Below are 16,582 nucleotides of genomic sequence, written 5' to 3' on the forward strand. Positions count from 1 at the left end.
TGGTGGGGCACGCCTTTAATCCCAGCCCTCGAGGGGAGGGTGTGGCAGAGGCAGGCAGACCTCCAAGTTCCAGACCATCTAGGTCTACACAGAGAAACCCTGTCTCTAAAAAATTTCGAAGCCACCATGGGCGAGGAGTTTGGGAGCAGGGTGCACTGAAACCACGGGTGTGAGCGAGCGCTTCATCTGAGGGCTTCCATGACGGCAGCCGTGATCTCTGGGAGACCTTGGTCCACACTGATTTGGATGAAGTTTTCGGGAGCTGTTGGGGGCTCCAGAATACTGAACTGGGACTGCAGTAACTCGGGCGGCATAAAATGTCCTTTTCTTTGGAGCAAGCGTCCGTAAATGAGGTCAAACGCCCCGCAGAGGTGGACCACCAGGAGCTTCCCGCCGGCCAGCACGGCCTCCTTTGCTGAGTCATCACTTCCTCCTCGGATCAAGATGTCTCTGTACATTTTCTTCAGAGCTGAACAGGCTAGAACGACGGGCTGTCCCAAAGCCGCATCTCTGTTTTCAAAATATAAGAAAAAACATACCCCGCCCCAACCCCCAAAAAGGATGAGGGCTAAAGAACGAGGCCTTGTAAAGGCCGACAATCACAGGTGGCGGGCCAGGCTTTGCCAATGTTAAGTGTTACTTGAAAATGGAGATTGAGCAGTGGGCCCTAAGCAATCTTAAATCGAGGGTCTTTCGTCCGTGAACCAAACAGTCTTGGGCGAGTGTTACATCCCTGGGCATCAGTTCCTCACCTGTAAAATGGGCCCATTCAGAGCTGTCCTGAGGACAGAGGTTGGCTGGGTACCTGGTATGTGTGAGCGCTAAGTGTCTCCACCCGGATGGATAGATGCATCCAGTTGTGGTTTCAGAAGGAATTTTTAACTTACTGGATTATACCACGGGTATGACGTCATACCTTAGTAAAATGTCGTGCAAGCTGCAAAGCCAAGGAATCCTGTCCTGAAATTAGAACAACTCAAAGTGGCTTTCCCCAGTATCGCTTGCTTGTACAGAAACGGCTGTAACATAGTCACAACAAAGAGATCTCAGTGGTTATGAGAACTGGGCACGAAGTGGCGGCGGCGGCGGTGGGGGTGGGGTGGGGTGGGGGGTGTAAGCCATAGACCTACAACCACAGAAACATTTTCTCCCTTCTGGTGTAGATGGCTCATTTCATAATGCTCTAAGTCCCCAGCTCTCCCACTGGTACAGACGCCCTCCTGCCTTTCACGCAAACCCCTCTTACTGTGGCTGACATATCCTTTCAATGTGTCTGATCACAATCTGCAGCTCACACTTATCTGCAGTTCTACCTTGAATTAATGTCTGGAGTTCCAGGCAGCTGTGAGCACCGTGTGGGTGCTGCACCGAGCCTCCTCTCCAGCCTCTCAAATGTATTCTCTAAAGCAGTTCCTGCAGCTGTGCAGCAGAAGGGGACTCAAGCTTGAAGGCCCAATGTCAGCCAAGAGAGTTCTACCTCCTTCCTGGGTTCTATAGAAGTATCATCATGCCACAACCCCACACCCAGCACCCTCACTCTCTCACACCCTGCTTCTTTTTTTGCATCTGTCTTTTGTTGTTTGTTTGGTTGGTTGGTTTTTTCGAGACAGGGTTTCTCTGTGTAGCCCTGGCTGTCCTGGAACTCACTCTGTAGACCAGGCTGGCCTCGAACTCAGAAGAAATCCGCCTGCCTCTGCCTCCCAAGTGCTGGGATTACAGGCGTGCGCCACCACCGCCCGGCTGCATCTGTCTTAGCTAGAGTTTACCACTGGGAACAGACACCATGACCAAGGCAACTCTTCTAAGGACATAATTTCATTGATGCTGGCTTACAGCTTCAGTCCAGGATCATGAGTGAGCACAACAATGCCCAGGCAGGCATGATGCAGGAGGAACTGAGAGATCTACATCTTGTTCTGAAGGCAAACAGGAAAAGACGGGCTTCCAGGGAGCTAGGATGAGGGTCTTAAAGCCCATGCCCACAGTGACACACCCACTCCAACAAGGCCAAATCTCCTAATAGTACCTGGGCCAAGCATATTCAAACCACCACAGCATCTAAATAGCTCAAATTCGCTGTCTTGGGAAGCCTTATTTATGGTGGATTATCAAGACTTTCAGCTCAACAGAGGAAGTATGGCCTCTGAGTAGCCTCTCCCAAGGAGTGGCCTGGAAACTGAGATATTAAGATGAACATGGGTGTGCCAGGTAGTGGTGGCGCTCGCCTGTAATCCCAGCACTTTGGGAGGCAGAGGCAGGCGGATTTCTGAGTTCGAGGCCAGCCTGGTCTACAGAGTGAGTTCCAGGACAGCCAGGGCTGTACAGAGAAACCCTGTCTCGAAAAAAACAAATCCAAAAAAAAAAAAAAAAAAAAGATGAACATGGATCAGTCATGCCGGAGGAAACACATTAAGAGAGCAGTGGGACAGTGGACACAAAAGTCCTATAAGAAGGAACACTGTCCTGGGAGAGACCAAGAGCTGAGGGACTCCAATGGGGATGGGAGGGACCAAGAGCTGAGCTGAGTGGCTCCAATATGGGGGTGGGAGGGACCAAAGGCTGAGTGGCTCCAATGGAGATGAAGGTGGGAGGGGCTAAGGGGCTGAGTGGCTCTGAAGAAGTAGCTGACATTTCTAAAAGACACTCAATGACCTTAAGATCAGTTACATGCCGGGAGAGTCTCAGATATGGTGGCATGTGTGGTGGTTTGAGCGAGAATGGTCCCATAGGCTCGGATGTTTGACTATTTAGTTTCCCGGTTAATGAAAGTTTTGGGGAAGGATTAAGAGGCGTGGCCTTCTTGGAGGAGGTGTGTCTTTGGGCAGAGGAGTTAGGGTTTTAGAATAAGCGTGCATTCCCAGCATGCTCTCTGCCTCAAGCCTCAGATCGCATGTAAAATCTCAGCTGTCCTTGGTGCCATGCACGATCGTCATAGGTTCCAACCCTCTGAAGCCATAAGCCCAACTAATGCTTGCTTTTTATAAGATGCCTTGGTCATGCTTTATAGCACAGCAACAGGAAAGTAAGACGCATGGTTTGCATGATCGCTGGCGTCTTGGAGTGGAATTCACCAGGACTTGTGGGGTTGGGGAGGTGAAAGGCCCCGGGAGGCGCTAACTTCCCAGTAGGAGCGCAAGGGAGGCCTTTGCCCACTCGAGGACTGCAAATTAAAAACCCTGCAAAAAGCTGTGGCAGGCTGCATCCAGGCAGGGCAGAGGAATTCACGGAGGAAGTTCAGGTTCTACCAAACGGATGTGGAGGGTGTTACAGCGATACTGGGCACCTGTAGCCAAGGTTACCTGGTCGCTCAGTGGCACCCCCTTTCCCATCTTTATCCGATTGTCCTCCGAGTGATAATCATCGGCATCATAGAATTTCCATCCCAGCTTTAGGAACAAAAGGAAAGATATATGTGGCGTCATCAGCAAGACCCTTGGGACAGTCACTGGGCGCTTACTGTCAGGCAGGTGTAGACATCACTGCTCTAAAGCTGCCCCGTCCCCCGCCCCCATCACTGATAACTGATTTATTACCACTAGGAAGAAACCTGGATTGCCATGTTGAGCTATCTGCACAAACACAGGCCAGAGGAAAGGGAGGAAGCCGTGGACTAGAACACAGTTGGGGAGGGGAGTTACCTTGGAGGCCAGCAGCGCACCCACAGTGGATCTGTGGAGAGAATACAGACGATGCTATTCCTGCCCAACAGGTGTGAGTGCCAGCTGTTCAGAGTGCCCGAGAGACGCACAGCTGTCACAGCTGGTACTAAGATGCAGGCCCGTCTGTGACCCTCGGCTATGGAGTCTAGAGACAGCCTTGACTGTCCTAAGGAATACCTGCGAAGGTGAACTAGCCAGAGAGCAAGGTATCGGATCTAAGCAAAGCTCTGAGCCAGGGGTGGCGGCGCATGCCCCAGACCCCTACACTAGGACGCAGAGGCAGGAGGATCTCTGTAAGGAGATCTCTGGCCTACACAGGCTGTCTTTTGTAGACACTGTCTTGAAAAACAATTTCCAATGAGAAGGGTTTAATAAAAAGTTTAAAGTCTGGGGGCCCATAAACACCTCAAAGCCCCGTTAGCTTCCCAGATACATACAATGCTGAGGAGGTGGCTGAGCAGTTAGAGCACTGGCTGCTCTTGCAGGGGCTTGGCTCTGGATTTGATTCCCAGAACCCACGAGGCAGCTTGCAACCATCTGTATGGGACGCCCATTGCATGGACTCTGGTGCCCTCTTCTGACCACCGTGTACACTGCACCCTTGTGGTACTCAGACAAAACAAAAACCCCCATAGACATACAGAGATGGATCCCGTGCCACCAACACCGTCCTCCATCACTCCCGCAGAGTTCCCCTTAGATTTTCATCCTGCAGTACCTGTCACTCAACTGAGTTCTCAGTCAGCGCCTCCATCGACTCCCCAGCCCCTGAACTCTGTTTCCAAATCAGCCCAGGCCAGCCACTCCATCAGAAAACAAACACCGGCCATGCTCTCAGGCCTGTGCTTTGGGTCTCTACCACAAAGACAATCTGAGCTCTTACTATGGGCTAGGTGCAGTTCTGGACAGAAGAGAAAGGGTTTCTGGGAAGAGACTGTGAACACAGGGGGCGGGCTTCCCAGAGGTACAACAGCGGGGTTTTCGCCGCTGGGGTTTGTTTGTTCATTCTGTGGTGCTGGGATTGAACCCCCGGCACGGCACTCAAACACTTCACCACCGAGTTACTCTATGTTCCATTTCACTTTCAGTTTCAAGAATCTTGCAGTCAGATGGCGTCTATCAAACCAAATACCCACGGCTTGCTTACTTCTGAACTTTCCAGCACTGGGCTGGGAAGAAACTGCTTATTTTGCAGAGTTTAGGCAGCACTTCCCACATGAGGCATTCCAGCCAAAGCAGGAAAGCGATCAAGGTTGGTCTTCACTTTTCAAAATCTATTTGGAAAAAAAATCCAGACGCTCACCTAGGAGGGAGACCATCCGCCCAAGCAAAGCTTTGTAAAGACCCAGAGCGAGGTTTGCCTCCTGGTTTGGGGTTCGCACCCTCCCACCTTGTTCTGCAAGAAGCCACCAGGCCCAGGTTTGTAAGGCTGAAGGCTAAGAAGGGTCGCTAGGCACCGCCCGTGGTGACCCCGGGGAGCTGCCAGCCGGGCAGGGCAGCAGGGGCAGCAAATGCATGGCCCCCCAGCGCTCAGCCCCCTCTCACACCCTCCCAGCGCCCGCCCGCCCCCAAGACCTACTTCCCGGAGCCGCTCACGCCCATCACCAGCAGCACCTGAGGTGCCTCCATGTCCCCGCTCCCAGGTCCTCAGCGCCCGCTTCCGGGGCAGGTCCCGCCCAGCCCCTGACGTCACGGGCCACGCCCCCGCCTCATGCGTGCTGACCGCTGGGTGCTGCAGCCAGAGGACACCTGCTGGCGTTTGCTGGTAATTGTGTCCTGTTGCGTGGAAGCCCCCGGGACGCAGGGGCGGTGGTAGAAACAGTTTACTAGCAAAGACAGCAATGAAGGACAAGGAGTGGGCCGGGGAGCGCTCTCTCTTCTCTCTCCTCTCTTTCCTCTCTCTTTTCTTTCCTTTTTTCTTTCTCCTCTCCTGTCTCTTCCCTTTCCTTTTCCTCTCTTCCTCTCTTCTCTTTTCCTTCCTCTTTGCTCTTTCCTATCTCACTCTCCGCCCACAGACCCCACCCCACTCTGGAAGCCAGTTCCTCTGGCTCCAGTTCCCCCTATGCAAACAGCAAATTTGTATCAGGAGACTTCAGTGGTTGCCCTCTGCCCTAGGGGACGGAACGCGGACACGACGGACTCTCGCTAAAACCAGCGGGCCGATCGATGCTCACAGCACTGAGCCCTCTCTGACTCTCCCAGAAGGAGCCCGCGAAGCAGGCTCAGGAAGGGCTCCCACCCATGACAGGGACAGGTTGCTCTTCCCGGCCGGGGCTTGTGTCAGTGACACAAGAAATGGCAACTGCGGCTCTCAGTAATGTTGACCATGAAAGCAGGTGCAACGCGGGAGCTAGAAGTGAGCTATTAAAAGTAAAAAATACCACATATATGTGGTATTATACATATACATATACACATACACATACATATACATATAATTTAATGGTGTGACTCTTTGGTCATATAGTACCTCTAGATTTGAGAAAAATACCAAAATGTTTCCCAAATTGGCTGTCCTATTTATGCCCATTAAGCAATGTGTGGGCCCTCTGGTTTCTCCACGTCACGATTGTTACTATCGTTTTCACTCTTAACAATCCTGACCATCTTTCTTTAAAACAAGAATTTTACTCTATGTATATGAGGTTCTTGCCTGCATATTGTGTACTGCATGCATGCAGTACCTGCAGAGGCCATAGGAGGGCGCTGGGTCTTATGAAGCTGGAGTTGTAGATGGCTGTGAGCTGTCGTGAGTGCTAGGAATCGACCCTGGGTCCTCTGCCAGAGCAGCCCGTGCTCTTCACTGCTGAGCAGTTACAACCACATCCTTCCTCTATTTCCGAGACTTCTAAACCATGACCCTCCTTCTCCTAGTGCTACCTCAGTGGCTGCTCTTTCTGAGTCCTTGTGTTATGTTTCCTCCTCCTCTTCTTCCTCCTTTTCTTTTTCTCAGGTTCTAAATATTGGAGTGACTTTGTCTTGAAACAGCCTCTCTAAACAGGGTCTTCCTATGCCGTGTTATCTCCAGTGTTTACATACTCCGTGCAAATTTCTTCCCAGTACAGATCCTTTTATCCCTGATCTCTGGATAGCCAACTGCTTAACTCTTAGTTTCTCTCATCGATATTGGAGACTTAATATCGACAAAACAAAATCCATAAGAATGCCTGTCTCCCCTCTCGGCCTTCCAGCCGGTGAATCTGCTTTCTGTGTGGCCGGTCAGCTGAGCCTTCTGTGATCTAGGTTCCCCTGCTTTGTCTTCAGCCCTGATCAAGACCGCCAGCCGATTTCTTTCAGCCCTCCCCGCCCCTGCCCCCATCCCGCCCCAGCCACGCCCCGACCCCGCCCCTGGCCACACCCCGCTGTGTTTGAAGCTGTCACTGCTTCACAGGTCTTCTACCACTAGCTTGGTTCTCAGCATCATCTTCTTTTCCCTGCACCACTGGGGGAGCCAACCACACAGTCTCACTTCTGTCAACTGTCCAGAAGCACAGAGAAGCCCTCATTCAAAACTTCAAATCTTTGATTATTTACTTATACATACAATTAATTTTTTAATTAGTAAAAAGTTAAATCTTGGGGCTGGAGAGATGGCTCGGTGGTTAAGAGCACTGACTGCTCTTCCAGAGGTCCTGAGTTCAAATCTCAGCAAGCACACCGTGGCTCATAACTATTTGTAATGAGATCTGATGCCCTCTTCTGGTGTGTCTGAAGAGAACTACAGTGTACTTACATATAATAATAAATAAATCTTTAAAAGAAGTTAAATCTTAATTCTAATTATTTACAATTAATTATTTAATTATTTAAAAGTTAAGTTTTTTTTTTTTTTTTTTTTTTTTTTTTTGTTTTTTTTTTGGCTTCTTGAGACAGGGTTTCTCTGTGTAGGCCTGGCTGTCCTGGAACTCACTCTGTAGACCAGGCTGGCCTCGAACTCAGAAATCCGCCTGTCTCTGCCTCCCAGAGTTCTGGGATTACCGGTGTGTGTCATCACTGCCCGGCTAATTTTTTTTTTTAAGTGGAAAAGGTTATTATTAAGTCTTGATCAGGGGGCTGGAGAGATGGCTCAAGGGTTAAGGGCCCTGGCTGCTCTTCCAGAAGTCCTGAGTTCAATTCCCAGCAACCACATGGTGACTCACAACCATCTGTAATGGGATCCGATGCCCTCTTCTGTGTCTGAAGACAGCGATAGTGTGCTCATATATATAAAATAAATAAATCCTAAAAAAAAATAAAATAAAAAAGAAGTCTTGACAAATAAGTATTGCACATAGCAGTTTCTTCCCCTCCTCTTCCCTTCCCTTCCTTTTCTCCTTGCCTTGAAATCCAGAAGCCGTTAGGTAGGGCTTTGCCAAGGAGACCTGTCATGGGCGAGAGGGGGATGGGTGGCCCAGCATGGGCGGCAGGAGAAATCCTGTGTGGCAGTAAGGTGATCTATAAAAGAAAAGATGGTAGTGTCACAGTATTAATCTAATTTGTGTGCATTATGATGTTAAAAAGGCCATGAAATGAGGGAAAGACAGGCACCTGTGTAGAGGTCTCAAGCTCAGACAAGCATGACATTTAAAGTTGCAAGGAGTTGCCTGTGTGCAGGAAGCGGAATGCGGGTTTGGGGCGTGGGTGGTAACCAAGGGAAAGGCACCTAGCACAGTAGTGCCCTGCGATGACGTATTAGTCACACGGTAACTCACTGCTGAGACCCTAAATCTGACTGGAAGGGCGGAGCATGAAGACAGACTTTTGTTTACCACCGCCCATGTGATGCTTTTGATCTCAGCGCTCAACCCAAGCTTCCCTAGAGACGTGTCTCTAGGGAGCGCGTCTCAGAAATGCAAGGATAGAAAGACCGGCCTGTGTCATATCTGTTTTCAAGATGAGGCATCTGCTCTGGAAACCTCTAAGAGTGATTTCTTAGACAAGGGAAGGCTCTCTGAAGGAGCAGGAACGAGGACCCCTCTGAGTGACTTAAGAGAAGTTGCCTGTCCTCTCTGTGGGGTAGCCTTGTGGGGCAGTGTGGAAGGTGTCTCTTTTGCCATGGGGTTTCTAGGGCTCAGAAGGTGGCACTGAACTTTGAAACGCTGAACAACTACCATGAGCTTTCTGACAAAGTAACCTGCAGTAACCAGTCAGAAACAACTTTCAGAGTATTCCTGAGTATTCTGTGCTGAGGGGTACTCATGAGAGAAGACTGCTCAGACGTTGGTTAAAGCCAATAGAACATCTTAGCCGGGCAGTGGTGGCACACGCCTTTAATTCCAGCACTTGGGAGGCAGAGGCAGGCAGATTTCTGAGTTCGAGGCCAGCCTGGTCTACAGAGTGAGTTCTAGGACAGCCAGGGCTACACAGAGAAACCCTGTCTCAAAAAAAGGAAGAAAGAAAGAAAGAAAGAAAGAAAGAAAGAAAGAAAGAAAGAAAGAAAGAAAGAAAGAAAGAGAGAAAGAAAGAAAGAAAGAAAAGAAAGTCTTTGTTAGCTGCCAGTGACTACATTGCACCGGGTGCTTGGGGTCCCAGTGTAGCGCTGGGTGAGATTTTAGGCACACATAAAGCATATCCTGGTTGCCATCCTTCAGATAGGAAGGACAGTTAGAGAACTACTGATGCCGGCAGGCAAGGTTCAGGTGGAGAGACATTCCCAGAACTGTGGGCTTTGGTGGGTTAGGTAGTTGTTTTCATTTTAGCAGGCGGTGCTGTCCCTGTGCGGAGTGTTTCAGCCTGAACCACTTCCATCACAGAGTCAGCAGCTGGGGCCTGTTACATTCTAGACTGGGGAAAGTCTAGGTCTAGACTGGGGAAAGTCTAGGTCTAGACTGGGGAAAGTCTGGGTAAAGTTCTTTGCCCTTGGGATGGACACAGTCCCAGAAATGACTGAGGTTGGAATTCCATTCACTTCCAGAAAGGCGTACTCAGTACTCAGAGGATTTCTTTTTCTTTTCTTTTCTTTTCTTTTCTTTTCTTTCTTTCTTCTTTCTTTTTTTCTTTCTTTTCTTTCTTCGGTTTTTGAGACAGGGTTTCTCTGTGTAGCCCTGGTTGTCCTGGAACTCACGCTGTAGACCAGACTGACCTCAAACTCAGAAATCCACCTGCCTCTGCCTCCTAAGTGCTGGGATTAAAGGTGTGCACCACCACTACCCCACCAGTCAGATGATTTGTATTCCTGTACAAACATCATGACCAAGAAGCAAGTTGGGGAGGAAAGGGTTTATTGAGCTTACATTTCCACATTGCTGTTCATCACTAAAGGAAGACAGGACTGGAACTCAAGTAGGTCAGGAAGCAGGAGCTGATGCAGAGGCCATGGAGGGATGTTCCTTACTGGCTTGCTTCCCCTGGCTTGCTCAGTCTGCTCTCTTATAGAAAGAACCCAGGACTACCAGCCCAGGGATGGCCCCACCCACAAGGGGCCCTCCTCCCTTGATCACTAATTGAGAAAATGCCCCACAGCTGGGTCTCATGGAGACATTTCCTCAAGGGAGGCTCCTTTCTCTGTGATAACTCCAGCCTGTGTCAAGGTGACACAGAACCAGCCAGGACAGTGGTTTAAGGTGAGACATGAAATGTGAGAACAGGGCTGGAGAGATGCAGCTCCACTCCGTGGTCTATCAGCACAGCGCCATGTAAAAAGGCTTCCAGGGATCTAGCTCTTACATGTTTTGTGTTTGTTTTGTTTTTTTGAGACATGGTTTCTCTCTGTGTCTCTCTGTCTCTCAGTCTCTGTCTCTCTTTCTCTGTACCTCTCTATCTCTTTGTCTCTCTGTTTCTCTCTCTCCCACTCTGTCTCTTCCTGAGCCAGGTTTATCTCTGGCTGTCCTTGTACTCACTATATAGACCAAGCTGGCCTTGAACTCAACAAAGATTTGCCTGGTTCTGCCTCCCTAGAGCATTAAGCCTGGACACACACACACACACACACACACACACACACAGTAAATGAACAACTGAACAAGGGCTGGTGACACGGTTCAGCGGTTAAGAACGCTGGTCTTCCAGAGGTTCTGAGTTTAATTCCCAGACCATCTCGAACGGGATCTGATACCCTCTTCTGGCACGCGGCTGTACATGCAGACAGAGCACTCATTAACGTAATTAAACAAGATGCATAAATAAATTTAAAAATAAATAAATAAATAATAAAACGCAAAAGGAGAACGAGGAGAGGAAGGTGAGCAAATTAGAATCCAAACGTGCGCCAGGATTTATTTCGGGGAATTAAATGCCTTTTACCCGATGGCTTAAACTCGAGTTAGCTTGGTTGAATTAAACTTGTTTCCTTGACTTTCCTGTCAGTCCCAGAATCATCTCTGTTCATTCTGCAACTCACTGTGTTCCGTCAGTTTCTCCAGCCTCGGGTGAAGCTGGCAGCAGTCTGGCCTCCCCATGCCCGCCCTCCTTCCCAAGCACGCACAGACGAGCAGAACTCGGCGCAGCGGGAGGTGCCGGAGCCCGGAGCCCGGAGCCCGGAGCCCGGAGCCCGGAGCCCGGACTCTGCTCCCCCCGATCCTGTTCCCCACCGCTCTGAAGCTATGGCGCGTGGTCTTCTCTGCCCCTCGGGTTCCTTCTTGACTCTGTGCCGGACGACACCTGCTTGCCTAGGCTCTTTGGGGACGCTGTAAAATCACATTGTGTGTGTGGCAGTGTTGAGACTCTCCGCCCCCAGAAGCTGTTATGTCAAATGCTGGATCTTGGTAACCAGGGCGTTGTGGGGCTGCGCTGTGAAAAGCCCTGATGCTGAACGCTAACGCGGTCCCCCATCCCACGCTCCGCCGTGTCCTCGGTCTTTCCCTCGGCTCCATCCCAGGAGTTTCTCTTTGCTGTTGTTTTATCTCTGCTGTTTGGTTTCAAACAGTTCTTTATTAGCTCCTTTTAAATCTATCTATGCTCGCCTCTATCTTTTGTCTTTTTTTTTTTTTTTTTGGTCTTTTCTTCTTCTTTTCCTCCCTCCCCCCGCCCCATTTCTTTGTTTTGTTTTAATGTTTTGAATTTTTTTAAACATTTATCCGGGGATGGGAGTTTGCACATGTCACAATTTGGGGACAGTTTGTGGAGGCCAGTAGCCTCCTTACATCTTGTGAGTTCAAGGATTGAACTACGGTTGTAAAGTTTGGAGGCAAGGACCTGTAGTGAGACGTTTGATGTCTTTAAAAATATAAATATGGGGGCTGGAGAGATGGCTGAGAGGTGAAGAACATTGTCTGCTCTTCCAGAAGAAGCCATCTGTGAGATCTGGCGCCATCTATGAGATCTGGCGCCCTCTTCTGGCATGCAGGCATACATGCAGGTATAGATGCAGGCCAAATGTGTATATATAATACACATAAATAAATAATATATGTAAAATATATAAATAAATGTGGGCTGGCGAGATGGCTCAGTGGTTAAGAGCACTGACTGCTCTTCCTGAGGTCCTCAGTTCAATTCCCAGCAACCACATGATGGCTCACAACCATCTGTAATGGTGTCTAATGCCACCTGGTGTGTCTGAAGACAGCAATGGTATATTCACCTAAAATAAATAAATCTTAAACCAAATATGTGAATATATTTTTGTTTTAGTCGCAGGTGTGGGACATGGGACTGCTTCTGATCGTCCACAGCAGCTGGCTGTGACTTGTCTCTTCGCCAGTTGCATTTAGAATTCTGGGGACTCTTGAGAGGGTAGAGATAGGCCAGAGCCCCTGGAGGTGACGGCTGCTGCTCTCCCTGCTGCTGCTGGATTGCTGGATTGCTGGATTGCTGGTTGGACATATGCTGACTATGAAGATTGAATTCGCTCCTAGGAACTTGATGCCCCTAATCAGCAGGAAGTAGTTAAATAGGATCAACACCCCATTCCCCCCCTAACCTTCTTTCTCTCCTAATGTTTGGGGCTTTGAAGGGGTTTCCGTGGAAAGAGCGGAAGGAAGGGGGACTTGATAAAGAGCCAAGGTCACAAGTCAAGGACTCCTACCTCCACCTTTACCTGCTGATCCATCTTGCTTGCTCTGTTTTCAGTATTCAAGAAGTGTTTCCCTGGGGGCTAGAGAGATGGCTCAGTGGATAAGGGCTTGGACTGCTCTTCCGGAGGTCCTGAGTTCAATGCCCAGCAACCACATGGTGGCTCACAAACATCCGTAATGGGATCCAATGACTTCTTCTGGTGTGTCTGAAGACAACGATAGTGTACTAACATACATAAAATAAGTAAATCTTAGAAGAAGAAGAAGAAGAAGAAGAAGAAGAAGAAGAAGAAGAAGAAGAAGAAACATTTCCCTAAGTTCCTGAGACTTCAACAGTACACAAAGAACTACAGGGCAAATGTTCCTAGGGAAGAGTCCACCAACTGGTTATCCAATATCAAGTGGTCAGCCCTGAAAACATGCACAAGTGACATACAGTCTGAGGAGGTTATCGTTAGGAATGTATGTATGTGTGTGTGTATGTATGTATGTATGTATGTGTGTGTGTATGTATGTATATGTATTATAATATACATATATGCATGCAATGGCAATAGTGACAAAGGAGATCATGACTTTGAAGGAGTGAGGGGTACTTGCGACTGTTTGGGGACGGAAAGGGATGGGAAAATGATGTAATTATATTATCTAAAAAAGTAAAAGAAATAATTAAAAAGTTTTCCTGTGGCTGCTTTTATTTCCTGTGTTACTGTGCACTTCTTGCATGATGTTTGGTGATTTCTTCCAGTGTCTGGTGATCCCCAGCCGTGTGCTCATAGTAAGGAGGGACACAAAGACACAGACAGACAATCAGTAGCTCCGCAGGAGAGAGGGGACTGACTCCCACCCCCACCTGACCCCACCTCAACCTCCCACGGTCTCCCCATCACGACTTCCCAGCTGTGTATATATCGTTTCCCTTGGCCCTGGCAGTTTTTTTCAGAAGAATCTTCCAAGTCCTAGCAGGTCTGGAGTTGATCCTGGTGCCAGGAATCTGATACCCTGACAGGTCGGTGTTCTAGTGGGTTTAACAGCTAACACTCACAAGTTCTGCTTTTATCCAGTTTACCACCACGACAACCCACACAAACTTCTACCAGATAAATCAGCCTGTCTGGAGGATAGGAGTTTTAAAGGTAAGTGATCTGCCGGACCTCTGGGTCAGGATCTAGGCTCCCAGCCCCACCCATCCCTGCCTGGCTGCCTTAGGTTCTGGCTGTGATGATCACAGACCCCAGCCTTTCGTGTTTTCTTGCCTTGGTCACAAAATCTTTTCACAGCAGTTGAAAAGTAACAAAGACACAGTGGTGCTGTCTTTAAGCCCAGCGCTAGGGAGGCAGAGGTGGGAGGATCTCTTGGGTTCAAGGCCAGCCTGGCCTACCGACTGAGTTCCAAGGCCGGCAGTCTTCACAAAGAAACCCTGTCTTGAAAAACTGAAAAACAACAAAAAGAAACAAAGAGAGCTTTCTCTTGTATGTATCTGTTAGTGTTAGAAATTCAAGCGGAGTTTGTCAATTTGGGACAGGGAGGGATGGTGAGCAGAGGACAGCGCGCACCTGCGCCTGGCTGCTCTTCCTGGCAGAACTCAGAAAGCCCTCGAGCCTCTGCTACAGGGAGTCAGAGACCTGCCCCGCACCGCACCTCATCCATTCTTTCCTTTTTCTTTTCTTTTTTCTCTCTCTCTCTTTCTTTCTTTCTTTCTTTCTTTCTTTCTTTCTTTCTTTCTTTCTTTCTTTCTTTCTTTCTTTCTTTCTTTTCTTTCCTTTTTTTTTTTTTTTTTTTTTTTGAGACAGAGTCTCCCTAGGTAGCCATGGCTGACCTGGAACTTGCTGTGTAGACTAGGCTGGCCTTGAGTTTACAGATATCTCCCTGCCCCTCCCTTCTGAGTGCTGTAATTACAGGCCAGAGCCACTGAACCAGACAACCGAGGATAAGATTTTAATCTATCCTTGGGCTGGAGAGATGGCTCAGTGGTTAGAGCACTGACTGCACTTCCAGAGGTCCTGAGTTCAATTCCCAGCAACCACATGGTGGTTCACAACCTCTGTAATGGGGATCTGATGCTCTCTTCTGGTGTGTCTGTAGACAGCTATAGTGTACTCATAAAATAAATAAATCTTTAAAAAAATATTTTAATCTACCCAACCCAGGAAACAGCCTGTTGGATGTTTGTGAGGGGGATGTTGTGGGGATTTGGGAGCTCTATGTGCTAAAACTGTAAAGTTTTTAGTAGCCTTCCTGCTTTGAAGGGTATCTGCACCTCTACCTTCGGAGCCGTTGGAAACCCACCAATTTCTTTTTTTTTTGTTTTTTTTTTTGTTTTTGTTTTTTGGAGACAGGGATTCTCTGTATAGCCCTGGCAGTCCTGGAACTCACTCTGTAGACCAGGCTAGCCTTGAACTCAGAAATCCGCCTGCCTCTGCCTCCCAGAGTGCTGGGATTATAGGCTTGCGCCACTTCCGCCCAGCGTCCACCATTTCTAAAATTGCCTGGTGTTTTGCAGAGCAAGCTAACTGCTTTCAGGACCTGGCATTTCTCTGGTTTGTTTTCAGTTACTGCCTGTTTATCGGTTCTAAAAGTGTGTTCACACTTTATTGTCCCATCCTCTGCCCAGAGGGCTGTATTGTTGTGTTGAGGCTGTGGTGACTGCGGCTCTTGGTGGTCAACTTGACTACTTCGGAGTGAACTAAAACCCAAGAGGCTGAGTACACCTTCGAGAGAGCTTTTTTTTTGTTTTTTGTTTGTTTGTTTTTTGTTTTTTGGATTTGTTTTTTTCGAGACAGGGTTTCTCTATGTAGCCCTGGCTGTCCTGGAACTCACTCTGTATACCAGGCTGGCCTTGAACTCAGAAATCCACCTGCCTCTGCCTCCCAGAGTGCTGGATTACAGGCGTGCACCACTGGCCGGCTGAGAGAGCTTTTCTTAATTAAACATTTGAAATGGGAAGATCTGCTTTTCATCCAGGTCTTTTCAGCAAAACACAAAACTGATGCTCCTCAAAAGGCATTGCCAAGTAAATACAGAGGCAATTGGGCGGTAGTGGCGCAAGCCTGTGATCCCAGCACTCTACGATCAAAGTCTTGGGCTGAGAATGTGGCAAGAGTTCTCACACGTTAATAGTGAGAAGGCAGAAATACAACCTTTAACCTTAGGCAAGGACTTTGTTTTTTTGGTTTTTTTTTGTTTTGTTTTGTTCTTTTTTTGTTTTTTGGATTTGGGTTTTTCGAGACAGGGTTTCTCTGTGTAGCCCTGGCTGTCCTGGAACTCACTCTGTAGACCAGGCTGGCCTTGAACTCAGAAATCCGCCTGCCTCTGCCTCCCAGAGTGCTGGGATTACAGGCGTGCGCCACCACCGCTGGCAGGCAAGGACTTTGATAGTGTAAATTCTTTACATTTGATGATAAAGAATGGCCCATAGGCACACGGAAAGTGCCAGATGTAATTAGAGTTCTTAAAAGGACAGGCTTAGTGAGAGTCAGGGGCATGACCATCTGGGCCACGCCCTCTGCAGCAGCCTACGTAAACAACATGGAAGAGAAGCCGGAAGCCTTCTCTCCTGCCTGCTTGCTCTCTCTGGCGAGTCCATTCCTTCACTGGCATTAGCACCGACTTCTCTGGATTACGTTGTATCCTGAAGACCCCGTGAGCCGTTCTAATAAACCCCCTTTATATATGGGGTGGTTTGAATATGCTTGGCCCAAGGTGGTGTAAAAAAGCAACTGGGCAAACTGCTGGGGGCAGCCAGGAAGCTGCGCCCTCCATGCCTCTTCTTCAGTTCCTGCCTCCAGGTTCCTCACTCGAGTTGCTGCCTCGACTTCCCTTTAGGGTGAATTATAATTAAGCCATGTGGTGAAATGACCCCTTTCTTTCTTTTTTCTTTATTTATTTTCTTTATTTTTTTATTTTTTGGTTTTTCGAGACAGGGTTTCTCTGTATAGCCCTGGCTGTCCTGGAACTCACTCTGTAGACCAGGCTGGCCTCGAACTCAGA

At 48.7% G+C, this 16,582-nt stretch overlaps 1 protein-coding gene across 6 annotated transcripts; it reads right to left on the reverse strand.

The window, feature by feature from the left end:
* On the reverse strand, nt 1-5,329 carry Idnk (IDNK gluconokinase). Of its 6 annotated transcripts, XM_052157351.1 has the most exons (6): nt 5,239-5,323; nt 4,807-4,933; nt 3,639-3,669; nt 3,300-3,386; nt 917-960; nt 1-510 (listed from the first exon to the last, which is right to left on the reverse strand). In XM_052157351.1, the coding sequence occupies exons 2-6, from the start codon at nt 4,875-4,877 to the stop codon at nt 183-185; spliced, it is 561 nt and encodes a 186-aa protein (XP_052013311.1). In that variant the 5' UTR covers nt 4,878-4,933; nt 5,239-5,323; the 3' UTR covers nt 1-182. The 6 variants fall into 6 exon arrangements, with proteins under 6 accessions (XP_052013311.1, XP_052013312.1, XP_052013315.1 ...); XM_052157352.1 differs by lacking the exon at nt 4,807-4,933 and having other exon boundaries at nt 5,239-5,329; XM_052157355.1 differs by lacking the exon at nt 4,807-4,933 and having other exon boundaries at nt 5,274-5,324.
* Nucleotides 5,330-16,582: the final 11,253 nt, after the last annotated feature.

The sequence above is a fragment of the Apodemus sylvaticus genome, chromosome 14, assembly GCF_947179515.1.
Source record: "Apodemus sylvaticus chromosome 14, mApoSyl1.1, whole genome shotgun sequence".
Lineage (NCBI taxonomy): Eukaryota > Metazoa > Chordata > Mammalia > Rodentia > Muridae > Apodemus > Apodemus sylvaticus.